At 43.5% G+C, this 25865-nt stretch overlaps 1 protein-coding gene across 1 annotated transcript; it reads left to right on the top strand.

Moving 5' to 3' along the window:
• Positions 1–753: 753 nt before the first annotated feature.
• Positions 754–18022, top strand: ptchd1 (patched domain containing 1). Its single transcript, XM_072690097.1, has 3 exons — positions 754–2235; positions 7037–7703; positions 14084–18022. The coding sequence occupies exons 1-3, from the start codon at positions 1888–1890 to the stop codon at positions 15733–15735; spliced, it is 2667 nt and encodes an 888-aa protein (XP_072546198.1). The 5' UTR covers positions 754–1887; the 3' UTR covers positions 15736–18022.
• The last annotated feature ends 7843 nt before the right edge of the window (positions 18023–25865 follow it).

Genomic DNA, 25865 nt, shown 5'->3' with positions numbered 1-25865 from the left:
TAGGGTCCGATTTGGTGCCAATAGCTTGAAGCCATGGACCCAACCTGCCTTGTGTCAATGGTCCAGGCTGGTGGACGTGGTGCAAAGGTGGGGGAGCAGTTTCTTGATACACTTTATGCTCGTAAATACTGAGTCCTGATGTTGACCATGTGTGTCCCTTCATGGCCACGGTTTGCACATCTTTTAATGATTATTTCCAGTGGCACTGGCAGGAATAAATTCTATAGTACACACAAGGACTGGTCGGTATATAGGCTACCTGTAAGGCTCCAACGCATGCGCATGCGCCTACTCAACAAGGAAGTGACTGGTTCTGGCTTTTGAATCTAACCGATATAACAGCACCATACAACTCTGATTTCCCTTTCATGTGCATTTCAAAGACCAACCAACAGGCCTGAAAAACAATAGCAGCCATCTAAATAACAGCTGCAATAAGCTGCATTTTTATGTACTGTATTAAATATATAACAAAGAAAACCAAGCTGATATATGATAAATGTGTTTCTTTTGTAAATTATTGTAAAATTAATTGATTAATATATCCAATAATAAAAGTAATACAACTGGTTTTTAAATATGCATTATTTATGTATGTGTATATGTAAGCATACACTCCAATGGAGAGAATGAGAGAGCGAGAGAGAGAGAGAGAGAGAGACGCACGCGCTATCAACACTACCACCCAACACATTCCGTTTATATGTGTGTGTGTGTGTGTGTGAGAGAGAGAGAGAGAGAGAGAGAGAGAGAGAGACCGGCTCTATAAAGCAAGTTCCAATTAAGTGCCGCAATCTCTTACGTTTGTAGAGACGCTCGCGAGCAGTGAGCGTGTCCCATCCCTCCTGCATCAACGTCGCCGCGAGCGCGCGGGAGGGACCGCACACCCGGAGATGCCCACAAGTGGCGGAGCGGCACGTGCTCGAAGCCGGAGCGCGAGCGGCAGCCCCGGCCGCAGGTGGAGGCACGCACTCCTGCTCTGACAGCGCCCGGTCCGGACATCGCTGCATATGGCAACACAGCACGCGCCTGACACACGGTTGCTGCAGATGGAATAGAACACCCTGCTCTGTGCTCGTGCGTATAAAACTGCTCGCACTTGTGTTGTGCGTGCAGAAAGAAGGACCGCGAGCAAGAGTAAAGAAGCCCGCGTGGACCGAGAACTGCTAAGAGCAACTTTTTGTCCCTCGGCTTCCCGGCTGGCTTTCTCCACACTCCGCTGCGAAAGTCGCGCGAGCGGAAATAAGTGCTGCATGCTATGCGATGACCGGGCGCGCTGATGACATCTTCGACGCAGATAATCGCGAGTCTTGCGAGCGTGACGTGTAATCGCAAAGATTGCACTGGTAGTGTCTGCGTGCAGTCATGCTCTGGAGGTGCTGTGGGGCTCGCGGTCCGGTGCAGCATGTCAGCATTTAGTCGAGCTGCACGAGCGGTGCTGTTTCTCTGGGTGTACATCATGCGTAGGGGTGTATTACGCCAGGCTGGCTTCACCTCAGCAGCGCGCGCAGCGATGCATCTGACCGCTGGAAGATTTACGACTCCTCTTGCGTTCGTCAAGCCTGTCATAACGCCCTTTTAGACGCGCGTGTAGGTGCACCGAACAACTCACGTGCTCGTACTGGACATGCATGAACCAAACTCTCACTGAGTTGCGTTTTTTTTTTTAATCAGTGCAAACAAACCCAGCCCAGCCTGCCCAGGTCTTGGGGGGCGATGCAGCAGCAACACCACCGCCAGCAGCAGCAGCAGCAGCAGCAAAAGCAAAAGCAACAGCAGCAGCACAGCGTTGATGCTCCGGAAGACTGATGCTGGTGTGCACGCGGTGGGAGAGGCTTGCTTCCCGCTCGTTTGCTGCGCGCTCTCGCGCCCTGCCCGCCTTCTAGGATGTTGCGGCAGGTGCTGCACGAGGGCCTCAAGACGTCGTTCCACAAGCTGGGCCACTTCGTCGCCAACCACCCGGTGTTCTTCGCCTCGGCGCCTGTGCTGCTCTCCATCCTGCTCGGCGCGAGCTTCAGCAGGTACCGCATCGAGGAGAACGTGGAGTACCTGTTGGCCCCTAAGCACAGCCTGGCCAAGATCGAGGGCAACCTGGTGGACAGCCTCTTCCCGGTCAACCGCTCCAAGCACACGCTGTACTCGGACCTGCAGACGCCGGGCAGATACGGCCGGGTCATCGTGACCTCGCGCAAGGGAAGCGTGCTCGAGGCACACCACGTTGATCTGGTGCTGAAGGTAGGCAGGCAAAGTTCTTGTAGACCGAGAGAAGCGTGTGTTTCGCCAAGCTGCCACTGGCAACACCAATGTGTTGACTGGTGAGCCAGGCTATATTTGCAAGCCTTTGAAGGCTAGCCTAGGCATGGATGAGATGGATTGCCATCAACCCAGATGGATCCAGACAGTGACACAGATTTTGTTGCAGCTCTCATCAACACATGCATCATCTTCACACTCTCCCTCGATTAGTCCCAGCAGCTTTTTTCAGGCTCGACTGGGGGGAAAAAAATAAAGCCCACATAAAGCATAATGCTGGTTTGTTGCCAGATCTTCCACAGCTGAGTCAAGGCATCATTTGCAACCTAATGCTTCAAGTTTAAGAGGTGGAGTTCAAGTACTGTCTTAACAACTCTCCATATAAAAAAGCAGTGTATTATTAATGTAGTAGGATGAGCAGAATCTCCCAGCTCATAGATTGTTCATGCAGGCTTTCTGATGCTGGCCTGGGGCCAAACCCTCCAAAACATCACTGTATTAATTTTTGACTAGGAAACCATTAAAGAGGGTGCTCGAAATGAGACCGCGTCCACCACTGATGCTGTGATGTTTTTGGGAAAGCAGGTCAAAGACTCTCTGTGGTGGGAGTGCTGCTTCTGGGCCAGGTTTCCTTCATCTTCATCATCCGGGGGAAAGAAAAGAAAGTAGGAAAACTGATATCAGAACAGGGTTTGGAGCTTTGGTTTGTGAGCTCGGGCCCAGATACCTCATTGTTTACAACAGTTTATAGAAAAGATGTTGCTTAACCAGACCAGACTGAAATGTGAAGTGTGTGCATGTGTGTATGCATGTTTCACGACCCATTCCTCTCAGAAACGAAAGGTCCCAAACTGTTAATGTGGTGGTACGCTCATGCAGGGGCACTGCCAGGGATCTAATCTGCCATAAACCTCCATTAACACATTTTTTGAGCTCCTGTCAGTCACAGACAGTCACTGACCCTTAGAATTGTTCTACCCGACCTCCCCCGGGGGTATGTCTTCAGTACTGTAAGTCAGGGAACACAACTGTACCATGTCAGTGCACTTGTTTTTTTCCAATTGCACTGACTTCATATAACCTGTCGCACCTTTCCCCTGAGAAAATGAATGTAATGAACACAAGTGGACCTCAAGGACCATGTTGAGGGGACATTTGTACCTTGTTAACAAAAAATATGGCTGTACAGTGTCATTTTTCTTACCAGCGTACAGCAGAGGTGACCAGAATAGAGAGCTTAGCTTTAATTTAACAAAAGGGGGTTTCCTATCCCACACCTAAGGACTCATTTTTTGTTTATTAGTGTTTGTGACTTGAAGCAGGTGTGCTAGGCAAGGAAAACCACAAAAATGTGGACACCAACACTAACAATTCACAAAATTTAGCAATAATTGATACATTATGGATACAGTACAAATTAAGGAGTGTCTAAAAATGTGCCTCAGGTTAATACATTGATGCTTCTAGTCACATTGTCTGGTTAGAGGGGTTAACAATATAATATTTTATAATAATGTTATATAATAATATAACATTTATAAATATTATAATAACAATTTTCTTTCCAGTTTATTAAATTCTATTTCACCCACCCACTAGCTAACACTCCTCCTATTGCATAATGCTACCAGTGCTGGAAGGGTGAGGATTAGCATGGTGCTTCCTTCATGTCACTTGAAGCGCCACCATATCTTTCCAAACTGTCGCTAAAGCAACATCATGGGACATCATGTAGAAAAGTGCTAACTGCCAGTTCTGCTACCTCAGCTAACAGATGCTCACACTAGCTAGCATTGAGCTGAGAGAGGAAGGGAGAGGGAGGGCTATCCTACCCAGAGAGAAAGAACAAGGCCATTTGTGCACAGGTGGCTGCGCTTCAGAACTTGCCAAATTCTAATGTTAGAGCCAGCGCTTAGACAGCTGCGCCACTTGGGAGCCTTCATGTTCTCAAATTTCAGGTAGAAGAACCAATTTGTTGGGCTTCATATATGAATTTCTTTATGCTTTATGCTATATAGTCAGTATTAAAAATGATTACAGTCTAACACCCAGAAATTCTACCTGCAACTGATGCCCACCTAAGCGCTTACAATTCATCCAGTCTTTAGTGCAAGGCAGTTCTTTTTCAGGTAGACTTGCTCAATATAATAAAATGCAGTATGTACTGCACTAAAGACAGCACCTAAATGGTCATTTATTACAAACCTGAAGGTATAGCCTATTCAAGAGTGAAATATTTGAACCTATGGCCTGCTGGTGATGGATCTCAGGCAATTTACCACTTGTCCAGAAGCTCACAGTTCTATCATGGTATAATAGCTATGTTGCCATGGTTCCTCTGACAGTAAAACATCCTAAGCACCTGTTCAGGAGGCCAAATGTTTTTCATGACTGCAAGACGGTTGTTAAGATCATATTCACTTTTGAAAAACCCATTAGGCATCTTATTTACTCTAGCCTTTACAGAATACTGTGCTATTTATTTATACACGTTGAACTCAGACTAAAGCTGTTCCTGTCAGACCTCCAGGCAATGCTAAGCCACTGCACCTTCAGGTATGTGAAATGTTTAGTATCCAAATCCTGGTCAGTATTACTAGGAATATTATTCCTAGTATAATACTATATAATATTATATAAGTATTATTACCTCTTAATATTCATATGACTGGAGCCCTGTTTATATTCTTTCTGCAATATGACAGGCCTAGTCTTCCCACAACCTTTAGTATTGTGGCACTGGCTCACATTTCATCCGTCCATCCTATCCATCCTGTCCAGTTGTGGTTTGATGGATTTTTGTGCACCTAAATTGCACATATGTGTTAGTTTTGTCATTGTCTTTCTCATGTTTTGTCTATAGACCTCACACTATTGTATCATGTCCTATCTGTTCTTCACCGGAGACCTAGCCTAACAGTGTTAGCGCCTTTCTTTCCAACTCTTTATTAGAATAATGACAATAAAGTTGAATTGATGGTCGAGAAACACTGGTTTGATACGTTCAAGCTCACCGGTCAAATCAGTCCCCGTGCCCTCTGCTTTGCCTTGTGTAAAGAGCAGGCGGCTAGCTAGCAGCGCCCGACCAGGTCAGTGGTTCTGACTGTGAGCATGCAGATGTCACGCTTTAGCCTCCAATGGGGGCCTAATTAGCAAGGCGAAGCAATTAAAGGTCCAATTGGTGAGCGTCTGACATTTCTCTCGTTCTTCAGAGAGCCATAAAAACACTAGTGGAAATGACTCACTGTGGCAACCTCCGGTGATCCGAGCCCATCTAATCGCTCCCACACACGGCGTGGAGATACTGACCTCAGATAAAGGATTTGTTTGTCCTGCCGTCTCCTTCCCATATTGTGCCAGAGAAGATAAAGGAGGTATAAGCTCTAATCCCAGAGACACATGAGGGTGGGGGGGGCGTTGCTCATAAATATGGTCTAAAAAAAGGTAGCTAGTTATTTTAAAGGCCATGATGAAGATAGAGGCTGCATTCTTCTTTAAAAATAGATGGGTTTTTGTGCCGGGGAATTCCCTTGATTTTTTAAAATTCCTGCATAATTGGATCGTTAAGATGTAAACAAACTAACTCAGGGTAATTTTATGTGAAATGACTCTAGAGAAGCAGAATCGCTCATAGTTCTGGTGATAGACGTCTAGTTTAGCGCCTTTTAAAGGCTATTAAACAAAAGGGTTATGATAGATATGGAATGAGCCTTTTTCTGCCAACTTTCCAAATAGCAGAAAGGCACATGGAGGTACTTGTTAGACAAAATTGTCCCAAAGAAAACACTTGTTTCAGATTTACCAAATGTATTCAATTATTGACATTGCATATAAAGCTCAGAACATATACATAGGTTCACTGGACACTTTAGAAAGCGGACAGTAAATAAAACGGCTGTATTTGTTGTTGTGGACACCCCACTATCACTACCAGTGTAAAGACATCTGAGTCAGCATGTTTCTCTACTATATACCATGTCACATCATACCAGCTGTGAATGACTTGGTTTACATCTCAGGGACTGAATTATGCAAAACTGTAAACAAAATTGATGGAGTTTCCCTTTAAAAAGAACATATGGTTTGCCTTTAAAACATGGCAAATATCTGTGCACAAACCTCTTAAAGGTCTCAATTGATCCCTGCAGCATGTAGTAGTTGTCTGAAGTATTAGCTTGTTTATCTGTGGGTCCTATTTTATGTGCATCATAGAGGGGATTTAAACAGGAAGTGAAAGTGGCTGCCCACTCCTTGTACCATGCTTCCCTGTTGCCTGGCAACCGCTACCCTGCAGGTCTCAACAGTTGCCTCCGAATGCTTTTAGAACTTGATATAATCATATACTCTTAGAGCCTCAGTGCCTCCAATTTCTTCGTCAGCTGAATAGCTGTCTTTTTAATTGCCTTTGTGGACGGCTGGGCAAGATGGGCTCTTTGCAGTGTTTAACATGATGACATGCAGTAGTTGTTAACACATCTATCACACTTGGGTTGGCCTGAGAGCAGTAATATTGTGTGACTGTGCCCCGGTAATGGAATTTGGGGAAGTAAGGGCATGCTTTAAAGTTATTCACTTTCTTAGCAAATGATGGCATGTGCTGCTTCCTTCTTTTGGGTATGGTGTGCAAGATCAATCAGACGCACTTTATTCAATTTCACAGTCAATTTCAAAAAGGTGAAATGTGAGAAATGTGTAAATTTGTCATGGCTGAAAAGGTAAACAGTCAGCTTAAGCTTACGTGACGTTCTGTGTGACTGCTTCTCCTTATCTTTCCCCCAACCAGCTTCACAGCACCATCACCCACATTCAGGTCCCTATGCTGGGCTTCAACTACACCTTCGCTCACCTCTGCCTGCTGGACGACAGCAAGAACTGCATAGTGGACGACATCCTGCGGGCCCTGGAAGAGATGCGCTCAGCTAGGGCCTCCAACCGAACCATCCTCCCGCTGCGCTACCCCATCACCAGGCTCAAGGACGGCCGAGAGGCCTACATCGGGCACCAGCTGGGCGGGGTGACTCCTGTCGGCAGCGGACGGGAAGGCGTGCGCACCGCCCGTGCCCTCCAGCTCACCTACTACCTACAAGCGGCGAGTCCACTGAACGAGGTGGTGGCTGCCAGCTGGGAGCTCCTGTTCTGCAAGGAGCTGGAGCACTTTGGGAAGGCGCATCCAGAGCTGGGCCTGTACCCCTTCACCTCGTCCTCGTTGCAGAGGGACTTCCAGAGGACCAGCCGCGTGTCGGAGCGGCCGCTGCTCTTCAGCTTGGCTGTGTGCCTCTCGCTGGCCGTGCTCTGCTGCTCCATGAGGGACTGTGTCCGCACCAAGCCCTGGTTGGGCCTCCTGGCACTGGTCACCGTCAGCCTGGCTACCCTCACCTCTGCCGGGATATTCAACCTTGCGGGTGGAAAGTACAACTCCACATATCTCGGCATTCCCTTCGTTATGCTGGGTAAGCAGTTCTGTTTTTACGGCTTTAGGCCAGAAAAATATTCTATGCAGGTACGCAAATGTTAAAGACAAATGCCTAGTCAATGTATTGTAAGGTCATGGGCACTGTATGGGCACTGTAGGATTCTTTACTGCCACTCTCAGAATAGAACCAGCACTTGTGTTGAGGTCTGAACTTTCACGTGACACATCTTCAAACGCACTGATGCGTAAAATCCTTTTTACAAAGCTCGAAGCGTTTGCGTGGGGTATATTTCTGGCCTTAGACGTCAGCACGATTACAAGAACGCCCTTGATTTTCATGTTATCGGTGTTCAGTTTCACATTCTCATCACTCATCCATTTTTCTGACGTCCACCCATTTCTGTGGCTCATTTCCTGAAGCAGTAACAATAAATCACAGGCAGAATAAGCAGAGGGGCAAGCTAGCGCACCTATTGACCAGCCATTGCCGCTTGCGGACATGCTTTTGTAAACTCTTCATTAAAAATTAATAACCAAAGATCAAAGAAGTGACGGAGCGCAACAGTAACCTCTCTAAGGGATTCCAGATTGACGTCTTCTTTGTACTTTATCCTTTCGCCATTCAAAAACACATTTCCGAACTGACAGATGCTCTCTGACTAATCCCGCACATAGAGAAACAGATACAAAACACACGAATAATCGGCATATTATGACGGATCGCCCTCGTCTCCGTCTCGTTCTCTAGCGCTTTCTATTATTCCATGTCTCTCTTTCACACATGGTAATTACTGCCATGTGTAGGAGGGGGTTCTGTTGACTGGAGCACTGGGTGAAAATAACAGACTGGAGCAAGATGGAAGGGGAAAAGAGCTAGAGGGGGAGAGGGGAATGTCAAGAGAGGGGATGGAGAAAGAGAGTGAGGGAGAGATGGGTAGGTGGAGTAAATAGCTGTGTGAGTACAGAGTGCACTCAGGAGGAGTAGCTTGATTCAGAATGGCCCCCTGAGCCACTCCATACAATTACTATTGCCTCTTCGTCTCGGTAAGACTGACAAGGCTACAGGGAGGGTGAGGGTATGTATGTGTGGTTGTATGCCTGTAAAAAAAGTGAAATCCAAGCATCTAATAGCTTCTTCAGTGTAGCCCTTGGCCTTTGGCCATTGTGTTGCTCGGTGGCAGCATTGCGTATAACAGAGATAAACCTCTGCCTGAAAACACACAGATTCTTTGTTGCAGTTTAGGATATATTGTGACAGCTGATGTTCTCAACCTTCTCCAAATAGAATAGCAGGAGTCATGCACTCAGGTCAATGACTGCCCTCCCCGTTCTGTGCCACAGACACTGTCCCACTGCGGCCTTGTTCCGTCTCTCGAGTTCAGACAGACCCTACGTTCTGTGGTGCGGTTAAAATAGAAATATGGAGCATGGTAATTACAGCATTACAGACTTAGGGCAGCACAATGGCCCTTATCTCCATGCTCCACCAGCCTCTCGTCGTAAAAGCTAATTCCATTACGGAGACATCAGCCTTCAAATGTGCTTGTACAATAGTCTTCCAACAATGATGGAGTGATCGACACAGGAGATACTATGGGTCATAATTGCTGGGATTAATATCACATTTACATGGAGGAAGCACTCTCTGTTATCTAGGGAGACACCACACTGGTTCCTCATGTGTAGGATGAGAGAAGTCGCTCTCACTTGTGGTGAGCAGTGGCAGTGAACGTATAGGATGCTTTAGGTTTGTTTGGCCTGAAGCCAGGTCATTTTAAAACCCAAGATTTCGTTGGTATTCACCACTCTGTTTAGTGTTCTGCAGCTTCATTATTATTTAACCCTAGATCCCAAACAGATTTGAGGAACACTGGCTCATTTTTAGTTCTAGACAAAAAAATATCATAAATCCAGGAGGAAAATAAACAATTATAAGTTGTAAGTTATAAGTTAATTGGATCAGTAACTCTGTATCTGTAATATAATGTCAAAACCAAGAGATAGAAATCAAAATACCCCAGGACAAAGTGGAAAGGTCTTCAGTCACTATGGATAATACTGAAAACACATAAAATATCTATAGACCAAATAATAATTCCTATAAATAAAAGATAGAGATATGTAATGAGCTGTATGCAACAACATTTACAATTATTACCTAACAATAGATATGATTATGGGCTATAAAAACTCTACCATTGCCATGTATTGTTACCTAAAGGCTGAACACGCCCATCCCTCCCCCATTCCACAAAATACAGTTTTTATTGCCAATGACTGCAAGATAAATAAGATAAGTGTAAATATATTGAATATTGAATTTGTCTTATATATAATCAATAGTTCTGATTGTTCCGACGGCGTATTGCACAATTGCAAACTCAGTTTGTAACAAGCATGATCTAACAAAGGGAACACTGTTCAGTTTCAGAAATCCATTTGACTGAAAATACACATGAAATGTCATATGTCACACACCATTTGCGCTTTACATGTACTCTAATTAAACCAATAGTAGCCTGGACATTTTGTTTCTGGGTTTTGTAAATCACCAGTAATGTTTTTTGTCATCAAATTCATTTTCAAAAATTAATTTACAACTCTTCACAACAATTGGTTGGTCAATGACATTTATTTTTTTCATTAGCCTTTAAAAAAGTTGCAAAATGGTGACTGTCGAGAAAAACACTTGGCGTTTCTGTGACTGACCAAACGTGTTTTCTCACATAAATAAAAAAAACTGAAGTGTCTTTTTAGCCTTAATTGCTGAGAAAAATAATGATATCAACAACAAAAAGTTATTTACATTTACAGTTATTTACATTTAAGTTATTTCCATTATTTTTTGTTTTTTACAGTTATTTTTTGAGTTTGAGCAAAATATTGGACTGCATTTGGACTTAATGTAGTAATTGTTGCTGTGTTTATATTTATATCGTGTAGATGTAAATTTTAAAATGTTTGGTCTTACTCAAGATTTTGGATTGTTTTTGTACTATACTATGCTGTACTGTTTTAGGAACTGTTTAGGACTTAGGACTGTTGAGAAAGCCAGTCAGAATGGACAATCAATTGAGTGCCTCAGTTTTCAGGTTCCAGCACATCCATATGTGGATTTTGAAGCAAATCCAGTTGTTTAAAATGATCAAAACACCCTGCAAAATGTTTAAACATGCTACCCTTCATACACCTCAGCACATTATTTGAACTGTTTCAGAGTTAAGGGTGTTTTACTGCAGATTGCATTAGAACAGATGTATGTAAACACAAATACTGTAAAAAGTAACAAGAATTTCTCATTTTGAAGAAAGTTAATATCTTGTGAGAATAGAAGAGAAAAACACAATAGAATAGAATAGGCTTTACCAAATTGCCCTATATAATAAATAAACAGCAGAAAAGGTGTACATACAAAGACAAACACAGCACATGAAAACACACCCATAACACACACCAGCTTCAGATCCACCAGGTATTGGAGTAAGTACCTTTTTTTGTGGTTTACATGTCATTTTTTTCCAGATCTAATCACAGTCCTCAACAACTTGGCCTCATCCTTAGCCTCAAGGATACCGTATGCACTGTATTTTATATGTCCAAACACCCTCAACCTAACTCCTATAGACCAGCTCTAAACTATTTCTGCTCACAGAGAAACTGTTCATTTTTATGCATTGCATGGCCTTTTTAAAGACACTGAGTTGGCTGTAAACCTCAATCTGCTCTCAAGTAGGATGCCCAAATACAGACTACCAGTCTTTTTGTTTATGCAAATTGGGACATTATCACCACTGATTACTATCTCTTTATTTTTACTGCTGTTTATAATAAGAACACTTATCTGAACACCAACTAATTCATTTATCAATCTGATTGAAGTGTGCAGCCTCTTTATGAGGGCCATATCATCTGCATACTCATGAAGACAAAAAGAGGTGTCTTGAATTTGCGTCTCATTAAAAAAGATGGTAAACAAGACTGGCGATAGGACACACCCCTGAGGTGCTCCAGTACTTAAAAGAAGTTGCTCGGATGTAACACCAACCACGCTTGATTCCTGATTTCTTCTGGATGCCCTCAGCCAGCATATGGATGTGTTCAATTGCAACACTAGCTCATTAAGCACCATTAAGCATTGATTTACCATTTTTATGCTAATGATAACTATAAATAATACTTTGGAGAAATGTTAACGTATATAGTGATGTAGGTCTTTTATATAAATTTGTATGTTGAATCTTTCCCTTTCTCTCTTAATCTGTTACTGACAATTAACCCATACATTTATAGCTCACCCTAACACTAGCACCGATCCTGACACTAGGAAGGTAAGGACTTGACACATGTCTCCTCCGATACATGTACAGTCAGTCACCACCTCTTTTCAAACTGCCCCCAGCATTGCAGCATTGCCGGGTAGTCGACACGCTAGGAGGAAAGCAACGTGTCCCGAATTCTGCCGCACCAGCTAACAGACACCTGTGCCAGCCAATATCGCTTAAGGGTGAGGAGGGGAGAGAGCGTCATCTGTGTGGCCAGTTGTGCTCTCCCAGACTCTAGCTGCTGATGGCAAAGCATGTGATGTAGGGTTTAATGTCAGATACATGTATTACCTAATTTCACTTACGGTGAACACATGTACAATTTAATATTTATAGATTTTTTTTTACATTTTGCAAAATAAATAGTTTATCGAATGTTACTTGTTTTTGAAAACACCACTGAATATTTAAAGCCAGTAAATTCCATTAGGGCCAAACCTATCATGCTTACTTTATTGTTTAAATTATGTTTTTTTTACCAGCAGTTTATTTAATGTTTAAAAAGATGGATGCTGAAATAATGTATGACAGAGAAGCCAAAAAAGTGTGTGTATTCATGAAAGAAATATGACAGAAGAAGGGAGAGTGATGGAAAGAAGGGGAAAGAAAGAATGTATGTGCTTAAGTATTGTGAGAAAATAGAAAAAGTCCAGGAGCAGAGTGGAGAATGGAGTACCAGCTCAGTTGAAATCCTTTCTCTTCTTTTTATCTTTTTGTCTTTCCACGTACTGCTGCACCCTCATCGTCCCGTCCTCGTTTCTCCATGTGATTTTTCTGCATCTGTAGTCATTTGTTTGGTCCTGTGCACCCTTTTAGCATTGATCTCCTCCTTACCTCGGGCTTGAAGTGTAGCCTGGCTCAGAATCTGCTGTCTCTGGAGTGCAATCAGATGGCTGTGCCCAGTGGGCAGTGCCCTGAGGTCAGTGCATGCGAGATGTAGCGCTTATTGCTATGTGCAGGGCGCCGTTCCTGGGTCAGCGTAGAGGCAGAGAGGTTCAGAGTGGTGGCGACAGGGCTGAGGGAACCTCCGTCATGGCCGATGAGTCACTGGTGCCGTGGCAACCCTGGAGGTGAGAGCCATCTGCTCCGACTGTGCACCCAAACCAAGCAAGAAAGAGGGAAAAGAAAGAGAGAAAAAGAGAAAGACGTACAGGAAGAGAAGGAAGAGCAGGAATTTTTAGAACACAAGGGACCAGCAGACGAAAACTTGAAGTGAGACCAATGCGCTCAAATGTGTGACAAAACTTCTCACCACGTGGGCTCTGCGCTGTATCTGCGCATCCTTTTCCATGATTTATCCCTGAGATGCGATTGAGGGACGCAACATCACTTGTGGCAGCCTCTAAAAGTAGGCTGACCCAGTTCGGGCTACTGCAGAGTCCCTGGGCAACAACGCAAAGCTCTTACCCAGCCTAGCGTCTATGGACCCCTCTTCTCTCATCAGATCAATTTTGCATGAATGAGTGGCTGGCTTGTGTGCCTGAGACGCTCACTTGAGCACTGCTGTAGGCTTGGAGACAGAGTCAAGCAAGATCTGCGGAATCATCTGTATATGAAATAATAATAATGATGAATGAGAGCAGCCTCAGCCCATCGTTCCACTCTCTAGCAATACCGGCATCTTTGTTTTTGTTTCTGCAGTGACGTATTTGCTGTGGGACTGGTGTGTATGAAGGTTTGAAGCATTACTATAGGACGATCTGAGGTGGAGAAACAAAGTTAGGGCGGAATCAGTTCAACGTGACGCATGCTTTGCAGTGTCACACATCAATAAATATTACAGCAGGCAGTGCAAAAGGGGGTCTGCGGAGAGGGAAGAACAAAACGAGCTCCTCTTACATCCATTTATCACTGAGATTCTACTGCAGAGCCGCCGTCTTGTCACCTTTTTATTCAATTATTTACGCTAACCCTTTCCCAGCAGGTCTTTCTGTCAGGTGAAAGAGGCAGCTGCCCGAACCAATGACTGTGGTTGAACTATTCCGGTACATGCGTCCTGTTCAGGATTTAAAAGGCACTGAAAATACATCTCTCTGCTCTCTCTGTCTCCCTTGCTCCCTTTCTCTCTCTCTCTCTCTCTCTCTCTCTCTCTCAGGTCACGGCTTATTTGGCACGTTTGAGATGCTGTCATCATGGCGGAGGACACGCGAAGACCAGCACGTCAAGGAGCGGGTGGCAGCCGTGTTCTCGGACTGCATGCTGCCCTTCACAGCCAGCACGGCTCTACACCTGGTCACCTTTGGCATCGGAGCCAGCCCATTCACCAACATTGAGGCAGTGCGCCTCTTCTGCCGCAACGCCTGCATCTCAGTCCTTTTCAACTACCTCTACATCCTCACCTTCTACGGCTCCAATCTAGTCTTTGCCGGCTACCTGGAGAACAATTACCGCCACAGCCTCTTCTGTAGGCGTGTGCCCAAGCCCGAGTTACTGCAGCAGAAGCCGGCCTGGTACCGTTTCCTCATGTACACGCATTACAACGAGGAGGCCGCAGAGCCCGGTGATTTGCGCGCCTACGAGACACATCTGCTGGTGGCCTTCATGAAGCGCTACTACTGTGACTGGATCACCAATACCTACGTCAAGCCCTTTGTGGTGCTCTTTTATCTGGTCTATGTCTCCTTTGCATTGATGGGCTACTTGCAGGTGAGCGAGGGTTCAGATCTCAGTAACGTTGTGGCCACAGAGACCAGCACCATTGCCTACACTCGAGCACAGCAGCGCTACTTCAGCAGTTACAGCCCTGTCATTGGCTTCTATATCTATGAATCCATTGAATACTGGAACACCAGTGTGCAGGAGGATCTGCTGGAGTACACCAAGGGATTTGAACGCATCTCCTGGTTTGAGAGCTACCTGAACTACCTGCACGGGCTGAACATCAGCACCAGCCTGTCACGCAGCAACTTCACTGAATATCTGCGTTCCGGCTTCCTCCGTCAACCTCGCTTTCTGCACTTCTCTGACGACATCATCTTTGCCAAGCGAGCTGATGGGGAGTTTGACGTGGTAGCTTCTCGTATGTTCCTAGTGGCCAAGACAACAGAGAACAAACGAGAAGAGATGTCCATCTTGCTGGACACACTGCGGAAGCTCTCGCTGACATCGCGAGTAAAGTTCATCATTTTCAACCCCTCTTTCGTGTACATGGACCGATACGCGTCTTCTGTGGGTGCACCACTGAAGAACTCCTGCATTGCTGCTCTCTTCTTGCTCTTCTTCTCCACCTTCCTTGCAGCAGACCCACTGGTAAACGCCTGGCTGACTGTGACGGTGGCCTCTGTGGAGTTTGGGGTTGTGGGCTTCATGACTTTGTGGCAGGTAGAGCTGGACTGCGTGTCAGTGCTATGCCTGATCTATGGAGTGAACTATGCTGTGGATTCTAGCGCCCCTCTGGTGTCTGCGTTCGCCTTGGGACGGGAGTCCACGCGTACACGCTGGGTGAAGGTGTCCCTGGAGCGCCACGGGGTCCCTGCCCTGCAGAGTTACATGTGCTACGGTGCCGCGCTGCTGCCCCTTGCGGCCGTACCCTCCAACCTCACCCGCACGCTGTTCAGGTGCCTCTTCCTCACAGCCCTCATCACTGCCTTCCACTGCCTGGCCATCCTGCCTGTCCTCCTGACCTTCTTACCACCCTCCAAGAAGAAGAGGAGGGAGAGGAAGAATGTAACCGAGAACCAGGAGGAGATCGAGTGCGTGGAGATGGCGGACAGTACACGTGTGGTCGATCAAATTACCACCGTCTGAGCAAATGACGAAAGGTAAAAGTCAACCAGGTGAACTCTGACCAAAGCACCCAGGGGGGAATGGCAGGGAATGGCCTCACGGTGCCCATCTAGTGTGGGTCAGTGTGGGCCTAGACAGGAGTCACACCCGGGTAAGCGACAAAGTAAGCTCGCTGGTGTCTTTGCAGTGTAATATGGGCTCTACTCTCTCAGAAAGAGTGTGAGCCCTCCTGTTGAAACTAGGCTTTGTTGTCATGGTAAAAAGTGCTAGATAGGCCTTGCCATTAAAGCAAGACTGGGTTGTCATGGTGAAAGCCCTGTGAAGGCTATGCTGCACAACTTCCATCCTTCATGGTGTAGAGAGAAAGCTGTTGCTCAGCATGCCAGATTCTTGGCCAGCTGCAGATAATTACAGAGTCGCTTCTCTGGCTGGCAGTTGTAGAGTAGTAGTTGAATGCTGTAACAAGGCCTTGCCTTAATACGGCAGAGACACACATAGATATACGAACCACTGCAACATTACTGTGAGACAAGGCAAATAACCAAGGTATCATTATAGTGTCCCTGCCACTCATATTTAGAGGTGGTTGTGGAATACTTATAGCTAAATCAAAGCAGCCATAGTCATCTCTTTGAACAGCCATGTCTTCTATTAGCCATATAACATCATTAATGATTATCTGTCTGGGTGAGACTGTATAATGGTCTCTGGTTATTTTGCGGTTAATAGGAAGGCACATGCCTGAATGGATGTCAAAAGGCATCAAGATTTCATCGCGGACCCTTCTTTATTCTTTCTGTTGATGCTGATGTCAGTCCTCTCAGCCCTCCCCAACACATTCTGTCTCAGAGGCTGTAATAGTTGATCTTTTCCAAAGGGAAGGCTTGTAAGAGAAAAAAAAGGTGGAACAGCGAGAGAGAAACAGATGCTTGTAAGTGTTGACAGGTTGAGGTGCAGTGCATTGCTTCCATGGTAACTCCCATATTGCAGGTCACCAGTCTGGTTATACTGAGAATGTATGTTCCCCCTGAGCTTTTAATCAGTACCTTATAGAGGCACAGTTGGGCAATTAGGTTTGGATACATTGCGACCGCAAATAATCTACAAAGGCTTTCCTCCTGAAGTCCTTTTTTGGGGATTTTGGTTCCCTCTGAAAATGCTGAAAAGCACCCTGTCACAGGCTGTGCTCCTCATCAATATGTATGAGTCAGAAAGGCTTGTTTTTTTTGTCCTTGGCCTACGTGTATTAGAGCAAAGAGGAGGGAGAAGAGAGGGATAAAGAGGAGGAGAAAGTAAAAAAGAGCAGGGAGGGGAAAGACAAAGAGCGAGAGAGGTTAAGAGAGGAGCATCTGGCAGATTAAATCTATTTATTTTTCAGATACCCCTCAGTCCTGAGGCTACTCGTGTCAATTCTAAAGTAAAATGGAGCCTACCCTATCTCCTACTCACACTAATGTAACCTAAGACGGCTAAGTCAGCTCAGTCAACTTCTGGTAGACCACAGAGCTGTTTCTAGCATATTTTATTTGATTTCTTAACTAAAAAGCAGGGTCTTTCAGCATGCCAAACATTTTATAAGGAAATGGGGTGAAAGGTACATCATCCGAGCAGACTGACGTCTACTGAGGTCTCTGTGTAGTAAACATCTGCGTTAAAAGAGGAGGAAGGGAAGGGGGCAGAGGAGACAAACGGCAAAACAGATGCTTTACAGAACCTGCGTGCAGTTTTCATATGGCTGTGCACACTTGATGTGGCAGCTGTCTGTCTCGGGCAGTGCCTGTCGGAGAGCCTGATTTTCTGCTTCGTCAGGGTGAGGAACCCTGACGTTTATGGCGGAGCATCATGGTGCTGTGCGGCCCCAGGGGCCCAGGCTCCCCGCACGACTCCTCTGGCCAGCGGCCAACAGCTGCTCCTTTCTCCTCTCTCACAACACTGCTGGAGCTATGCACGCCTGCTGCACATCTGGATGAGCGCTCTCACTGGACACTTCAGTCTGGAGAGCTGATCAAACCAGACTTGTGCTGCCGCAGCACCGACATACAGCCTCTCCCTTAAGCTTGCACTGTCCCCAGCACAGCACTCTGAATGTAGTGTACACACATCTACCCTGCTCCCTACATTTACTGTAGAATCTCATTTAGCTCCTAATGGCTCTTATTCATCAAAACTGCAAAATTACAAACTGGCATCTGGGTAGAACGGTTTTAATTTACTAGGTTTAATAACTTTAACAGTGCTTAAATATTTTTAATATTGTTATCAATATACATTATGTCCAAATGTTTGCGGACACCCCTTCTAATGAATGCATTCGGCTACTTTAAGTTGCACTCATTGCTGGTACAGATGTGCAAATGCACACATATAGCTTAACTAGTCCCTTTAGACTGACACTCTTGTGGCTGAATGAAAACACATCCTCATAGCAATGCTACAAAATCTAGTAGAACTGTAAAGACAGTATAAACTCTTTTTAATACCCTTGGTTTTGGAAGAAAAACAATGAGCGGGCAGGTGTCCCAATTCTTTTTCCATATTGTACTTTTGTCCATAAGTCATTAGGACATTTTTAAAAAATGAAAATTCTAATGTAAGTGGTTGTACTTAGTGTACGTATATGCGCACTAATATGCAAACAAACATTACAAATATTTTTGCACTTGTTTTTGCTTTAGTTTAGCTTTGTGTTTGATTTATTAGTGTAACATATTATTTTCAGTTGATTGAAGGCTATAAAACTGTTTAAGCTTTGGCTAGCAGGGGCACTCACTGATCATCTCCAAACTCTACCTATGAAGACAGCCATTGGCTTATAAAATGCTATTATTTATATTGACTCACTATCAAAGCATCTCCAAGAAACAAGCCATGGTTTTTGTAAACTATATATCAACACCATCACGAAAAACCTTGCATCTCTTCATGATGACTGGAAGTTTTACTCCAAAATGACTCAAAATTAAATGTTTACATTGACTTTTACTGAAAGTTAAGACCTGCTGTTCCTGCTCCTGTAAAGTTGGCATTTTGGAGGTGCGAGGTTTTGTGTGACAGTGATGATATGTACATGAGGTGTGTAATTTGCATATGTTAATGAGTAAGCCATCACATCTTTATTTTTACACCATTCTGATGAATAAGGGCCATTGTATAGCTTTATACCAACTATTCCCAGATCACAATGAAACAGATATGTCTGCCGGTATTCAGTATGCACTAGGGATACACAATATGGGCTAAATATTAGCAATTGCCATTGTACTGCTACATATTGTGATGTCATACGCCAATGATGTGACAGGGTTAAAAATCAGGGTTGAATTATTTTGACCAAAACAATCAGCTTTTGCTGCATTTCATGAATGGCTTGTCTGAAACTGTAATTGGACAAAATTCTCAGTGTGCACAAGAAAGAAATGTTATGAATGGTTGGAAGGCTAATTTGCATCTCGCAGCCTTCTGCAATATCAGTGATGAAAAGGCCAGTATTTTAACAACAATGTATTGTGCATCCCTAGATTGTCCTGCATAGCCCTTGGTATCTAGTCTAGTAGTCTCAACCTCAGATGCTCCACCCACATGTAACTGGGTTAACTGATCTATCGTACATCAAGTTGGTCTCAACTATTTAAAAACATGTAAAAAAATAACTTTTAGTCAGCAGTAGCAACCAGATGTTTGTACTAAACATTGTGACTAAAAAAATGCCCTTCAGGGCAGGATATATCCATACGCCCTCCGACATAATGCTAATCCAACACACTGGGAAATAACAGGTCATTTTGCAGGTTTGTCAAGGCCTGTTCCAGTCAAAGTAGGTGGTTCTTAGTTGCCAAAAGAACCAGACCCTCTAACAAAAGTCTGCAGATGTCTGAGACTACTAGGCTGGTAGTTGGTCTAGGATATACCTTCTTATTCCTGTTCTGGGTCAGAGTGTACTATTACAGTTAATCTGGGGTAGTCAGGTTGAGCCACTCTCTTCTTACTGTAGAAGCCAGGAGTGCTGTGTCACTGTGTGCAACGACCTACATGTACATAAGTCCGTCCCTCTCCGAAGATACTGTACTTGAAGAAAAGAAACTCTTACCCTTTAAAAGATGTCTTACATTACTGTTTTTTTAGCTTCACTTTATAAACACATGCATTCCTAATGTGCTGGCTGAGAGTATCTAATGGACCCCCGTCACCCCATCATACAAGAACCCACCCCGTCTGTCCATGTAGTCTCTTGACTTTAGTGGCTGAATATGGAGATATGAAGCCATCCATTGCATACCTCTACCAAACACACTCAGGCTTTTTCGTTGTTGTTTCTTCATCCAAATCGAAGCATTATGAAGCAGCAAAGACACCAAGGGTCATTTGCAGACATTAAAAAGACAGTAGGAGGACTGAGCAGGATATACTGTATTTCAAACACACACACTCAAACACACACTGATGTGCCCTTCAAAAGGGGGATTGTTGGTTTTGTATTTGTTTGTATTAATTCCAAACCAATAAATGAAAAAAAAACTGGGACTAACTTTGTTGCATTTGTGGGTGTTGTCATTGTCTAGGCCTGTGCAAAATTACGATCATAAAAACACTGGAATTTGCATTGTCCTCTCATTCATCCTCTGATTCAGTCCTGTCTAGCTTGTGAACCAACATTGCTCCACACTGCCATCTTGTGGTGACCTCTCACTGCCAAAAACCCCAGCATTAACGGACTGGACAGTGAAGCTACGGAAACTGAACGTCATGGTTAAGTGATATTCACTGTGATGTCCACAGGCAAATAACACAACCCCTCTCACTGTTCAGAAAAGAAAACAACAGCAATGCAAATGAAATGCTTGCTTAAAAAAACATTTCATGTGGTCCAGCCTCACACTGAGAGCATATGTTACCTTAAAATGTCAGTGTGTGCTACTCTATTAGGATAATGAAAGGCTTCATTAAACAGCAATCCATGTGTTTACACTATCATCCAAAGATAATCAGTATTTTTCAAGTCAACACCCTTTTTCTAGAAGTTTTCACAGTTTCTAGGGTCTTAATATAATGTCTGAGCCATGCTTTATCCAAAATACTACAAGGATCAAGCACCAACAGTACTCGTTTCGTCCTGTCTAAACAGGCCTACTCAGAACGACCAGGTTGTGTGCCCGTCCCTTTAAATGATGAAGAGCCACTGCTCACGCACTGCTCAAAGCTTTTCATTACTCCTTTTGACTTTACGTGTTCTAGTACTTCTTGTTTTTACAAACTGGCTAACATTTACTTCACCTTGAGTTCATATCTCATTATCTCATGCTTTGGTATCCGCTGTACATTTTCAAAAACACACTTCATGACTAGACAGTTTTAACCCGCAGCTGACTTTTGTAACTCTGCTTTTGCTAAAGCAGTAGGTGGAGCTACTCAGGCGGTAGACTATAACTCTAATGAGACAGCGTGTGATGTTGAAAGCTGAGCTAAATCTGACTGGTGTGTTAAATGCTCAGTTTCCAGATCTAGGTAGCCCACACAAAGTGGACAGTGTTGTCTTAATACACAGTTGGATTAGATATGCAAATATATGTGCATAAGCACTGAAAAGGTTATTTCTTTTTATTTCCCATTTAAATGAACCACATTTGTTTTGTAAACAAATGAGTTCACTACATATTTATATTTTTACACTGTGATGTTGAACAAAAAAAGTTATTTAGTAACAATTTTTTTAAACATTAGTTTAAAAATTACTGGCACCACCAGTATTAATATTTGATGTAGCCCCTCCTGACACAATAAGGGCACTGAGCCACATTCTGTAATGCCTGAAGAATGCTTATTGAGGGATCTTGGATCACTCCCCCATGCAAAATATTTCCACTTCCTTGAAAGTCTATGACATTTCTCAATATATCCTCTTTAGTACATAGCATAGTGTTTCAATTGGTTTTAAATTGGGAGACTTGAGGGTCACTGCAGAACTGAATTTGTGCCACTGCACCCATTTCTGTGTGGATTGTGACATGTGTTTGGGGTCACTGCCTTGCTGAAAAGTCCACCTACAGCCAAGTTTCAGCATTCTGGCAGGAGTGGGCAGATACTGGGCCAAAATCTCCTGGTGTTTATTGGAACTAATTAAATTATAGATATTCAGCCCCTTGACCACTAGAAGCAGAGCAGCATCAAAGCATGATCCACCACCATATTTCACAGGGTAACAGATGCCGTACATTGTTAACGGTCCCTTTTTTGCCAAATGTGATAATAGTGTGTGTGACTGAAACATTCACATTTGTCTCATCTGACCACATCACACAGGTTCAGTAGCCATTTCCGAAGGTGAGACACTGCAGTTTGTGGAAAGGCTGAACTGAACTACAATTTTCTAGCCTGTGCAGACCCACAACCTTCTGTTTCATTTACTTTGGCAGCCCTTTGGTTTTTACTTGTGTTGATGGATACCACAGAGATAAATATGGTCATAGACAGCAATGGAGTTCCTGGAAAAATATGTTTCTTCCCCAAAGATTCAAATTGTAGACAACGCCACTGTGTCCATGACAGACTGAAATATTTCTACATTTACACTGGGGGGCTCTGATGGGCCTTGATTAGTTCCCAGAAGCTTTAACAGGAGTTTATATGACATTTCTGACAATACAGACAACATGATAAGGTTAAAGATGCACCCCTGTTTCTTCTTTGCCTCAACATTTGGCTGCTTATATTAAAACATGTTCATGATAAATCCTGTCAGTCAACATTTGTGCAGAGTTTTAGACGTTATAGAGGTGCTAAGATGCATGTAAGAAGTGGACATCATCAAGGATCATTCATTCATTTATTATATATATAATAAAAATATATATATATAATAAAATATTTGGATAAATCTGAATTTCATTTATGAGCAAATTTGACAGTCTCACAGAAAAACATACCAATATCCTACTTATTTGCACACTTTCTAAGATGTAGACTGGAAGCATGGGAAAGGGATCTGTTGGCTGCACATCCCTCACCGGTTGTAGTAGTTTCAGTAGAGAATCTGGAACACAAACTGCAGAGTTATATACAGTCCACCCTGAGGCACACCACGCATATCTTTGGTTGAATGTAATTTCATAGGAAATGCTGAGAGCGTGCCTGGGTGTTTACGTATGCTGAACAGTTCAGTTACATACAAACATTTATTCAAATAAATAATCAGTACCACAGAAGTCACTTTCTTCAGTCCATAAATAGAAATGAAAATGCTATTTGGACTCAACCCAACCATCCACACACATACACATACTCAGGTGTCTTGTTGTACAGTATTTTCCCTGTTCACTACTAACCTACCATCAAACTTCCTAAATATGAGACACTTAGACATTCAATGTGATTTAAAAATACATGAGAAATGGGACTCCAAACAACAGTGCAAAAACTGGTCAACCACCAATACTGCCCCCATCAGATAAACAGCACTTTAACACTGTGAGGAGACGACTCACTGAGGAGCTGTAAAAAGCTGGTACTGAAAAAATATACTTTGGCAAATCAAACACAGATGCTGCTGGTGTCTGGAGTCCAGACCTCAAAATCATTGAATGTGTTTAATTTGCATGTTAAATTCATGCTTTCTGCTTTTTTCCTGGCACTAAAAAATAAATAACTAGTACCTAATGACTATTTTGACTGGGAATTAAATTAATTAAGAGTGACGTCCCTTGAAAGGTACTGTAGCCAGTAGTTTTTAGTTTAGATGGGATGTAAGTAAAACATTGGGAAATTCAGAGGAGCCACAAACCAGAGAGAATCAGATACTAAACTAGATGGTACTTCACTGATGAAACTAGAATCAGGTCCCAAAGTGGGTTGAATCTCTAATGTAAACGAATTGTTGAAGTAAGCTTCTGTTTTTTCCCGTGAGCCTTGGGTGAATATCGCGTAATAATACAAAGGGTCTAATAAGGACATTAGAGGGCCTAGTCTGATTGGCCCACTTGCAATACCAGTAGTTATGGCAGTCAAGCACATCTCCACGCTCTATCTATTCTTTAGTCATTCACAGCAAGTGTGAGGCGCCTCGATTTGAAACTTCACGTTCCCAAGATCCCTCTATCTCTTTCTGTCTCGGTCAGCCTGCTGGGAAACACTACTTCTAACCCCAAATTATTCCTCACACACTGTGGCTTTGTGGGTTGACCTTTTTCAGGCAAACCTACAAAACACCACCCCAAATCTTTCTTCCATTATCCACAGCTTTAACCATAACCTTTTATCAGCCTGCCCTCAGAACAACTGTCTCGTCGTAAATCTTAAAGCTGCCTAAATCCAAATCTGACTGAGTTCAAACAGGCGCAATCAAAGCTGTCGAGAATGAATGAAAGAGCCGAGAGGCATGTGACGCAAGCGCCGCTCTCAAGCCTCCCAGGATGCTGGACTGGGGCACATACCTGGAGTCCGGTGAGGAGGGGTGGGTGTGGGCCAGCTATAGACAGCCATACTTACCTCCTTCGTGGGGCCGGAGTCTGTCCAGGAAACGCCACATCCTGGTTCCAGAGGCTTGAAAGCAGCTGGACCAGCTGCTGCACAAACTCTCTTTAATCTAATCACAACCCATCATGCCCCCCCGGGTCTGGTTTTGCCATAGAGATGCTAGCTTTAAAGGTATTACCCAGCAAGATCAAAAAAACTGTGTTCAAGTCCGATAAAGTCACATATTAAACACACTGCAGTTACAGTTACTAGCTTATTCAAGTCTATGATTGGCATAACATGATCTTGGTTACTGTGGAACGTCATAACTAATAATTAAGAAACTTCATACAAGCTCTTAAAGTATTTAAGCTTGTCAAATGGTGCTGCCTGAAATTGTTAAGTGATCTTAACATATGCATGCTTAAGGGAGTCACAGGGAAGCATATCACAGGGAGTCACAGGGAAGTTGTTGTGTATTCAGGCTGAAATGACTTACCCAGAAAAATGAGTCCTATTGAGTGGGGGAGTCCTTCTCAATGGGAATTTGATAGGATACTAAAACTGGGACCATAAACAGACAGACAGTAAAATATCACTGCATATGTTTATATTGAAAATAATATAATATATTACAATGATATAATCTTTGCTGCACTGGAAAACCAGCTAAATAAATAATGCAAAACATAAAACATACTAAATGCTTGTGATCTGTAGGTTTCCAAAGATTATCATCACCTTGTCATAACAAACAGTAGTTTATTCACAGTGAAACTTTAGTCAAGACCTTTACCCAACAAGGTCAAATACAGTGGCCTGCAAACGTTTGGGCACCCATAGTCAAAACATTTGTTACAATGCACAGTAAATGCTTATAGTAAAATTTGCTCTGATCATCGAGATAATGATGAGGTCTTAAAGATAAAGATGAAATATTCTATGCAGCATGTTAATCAAGAAAAGTGTATTTAATATGTTTTGTACAATTTTACATGCATCACGCAAAGGGTTGGGCACCCCACGAGATTTGGGCTCCCCAATACATTTGACTTTACTTTAATTGGTTTGTCCTAACAGTCAATATTCATATTCATTCAAAAAACATTCACAGAAATTTAGCAGAGTCTGGCATGGTGGTGCACTGTTCCACTGCACAAATATGATCTCCATGGAGTCATTAGAGGAAAACTTTCCTGCATCCTCACCACAAAATATTCAGTGTTTTCAAAGCGACATCTAAACAAGCTGAAGACTAAGCATGTCCTGTGGGCTGCTGAGAGAAAAATGAAATGCAGACATGCAGAATTGAAAACAGCTTCTTGACTCCAAATCTGGAGGCTAACATCACACCATCTGTAAAAAAAAAAAAAAAAAAAAAGCTAAAGATGAAAAGAGAATGACTTGTACGGCAAAATAACGATCCTGAACACACCTCCAAATCAACAATGGACTACTTCAGGAGGTGCATGGTGAAGGTTGGCCTTCACAGTCCTCAGTCATAGCAGTGCATCCATAATAGGTCAAGAATCCCACAGAACTAGAAGCCTTTTGCAAGGACGACTGGGCAAAAATCTGGTGTCCTCAAGATGCCCTTAATGGGCATTGTTCCCAGTCGGCAGTGGTAAGGACAGATATGAAAACAGACCATACTATACTAAACTTATAAAACTTACATAAAACTTATATAAAACTATCCCTGAAAT

The sequence above is a fragment of the Salminus brasiliensis genome, chromosome 1, assembly GCF_030463535.1.
Source record: "Salminus brasiliensis chromosome 1, fSalBra1.hap2, whole genome shotgun sequence".
NCBI lineage: Eukaryota > Metazoa > Chordata > Actinopteri > Characiformes > Bryconidae > Salminus > Salminus brasiliensis.
This window is presented reverse-complemented; position numbering and strand designations above follow the sequence as displayed.

Excerpts from the sequence above, each read along its gene's own strand:
- ptchd1 (XM_072690097.1), top strand. The coding sequence starts at position 1,888 with ATGTTGCGGCAGGTGCTGCACGAGGGCCTCAAGACGTCGTTCCACAAG. Across the intron at positions 2,236-7,036 it reads ACGTTGATCTGGTGCTGAAG|CTTCACAGCACCATCACCCA; the intron begins GTAGGCAGGCAA and ends TCCCCCAACCAG. Across the intron at positions 7,704-14,083 it reads CATTCCCTTCGTTATGCTGG|GTCACGGCTTATTTGGCACG; the intron begins GTAAGCAGTTCT and ends TCTCTCTCTCAG.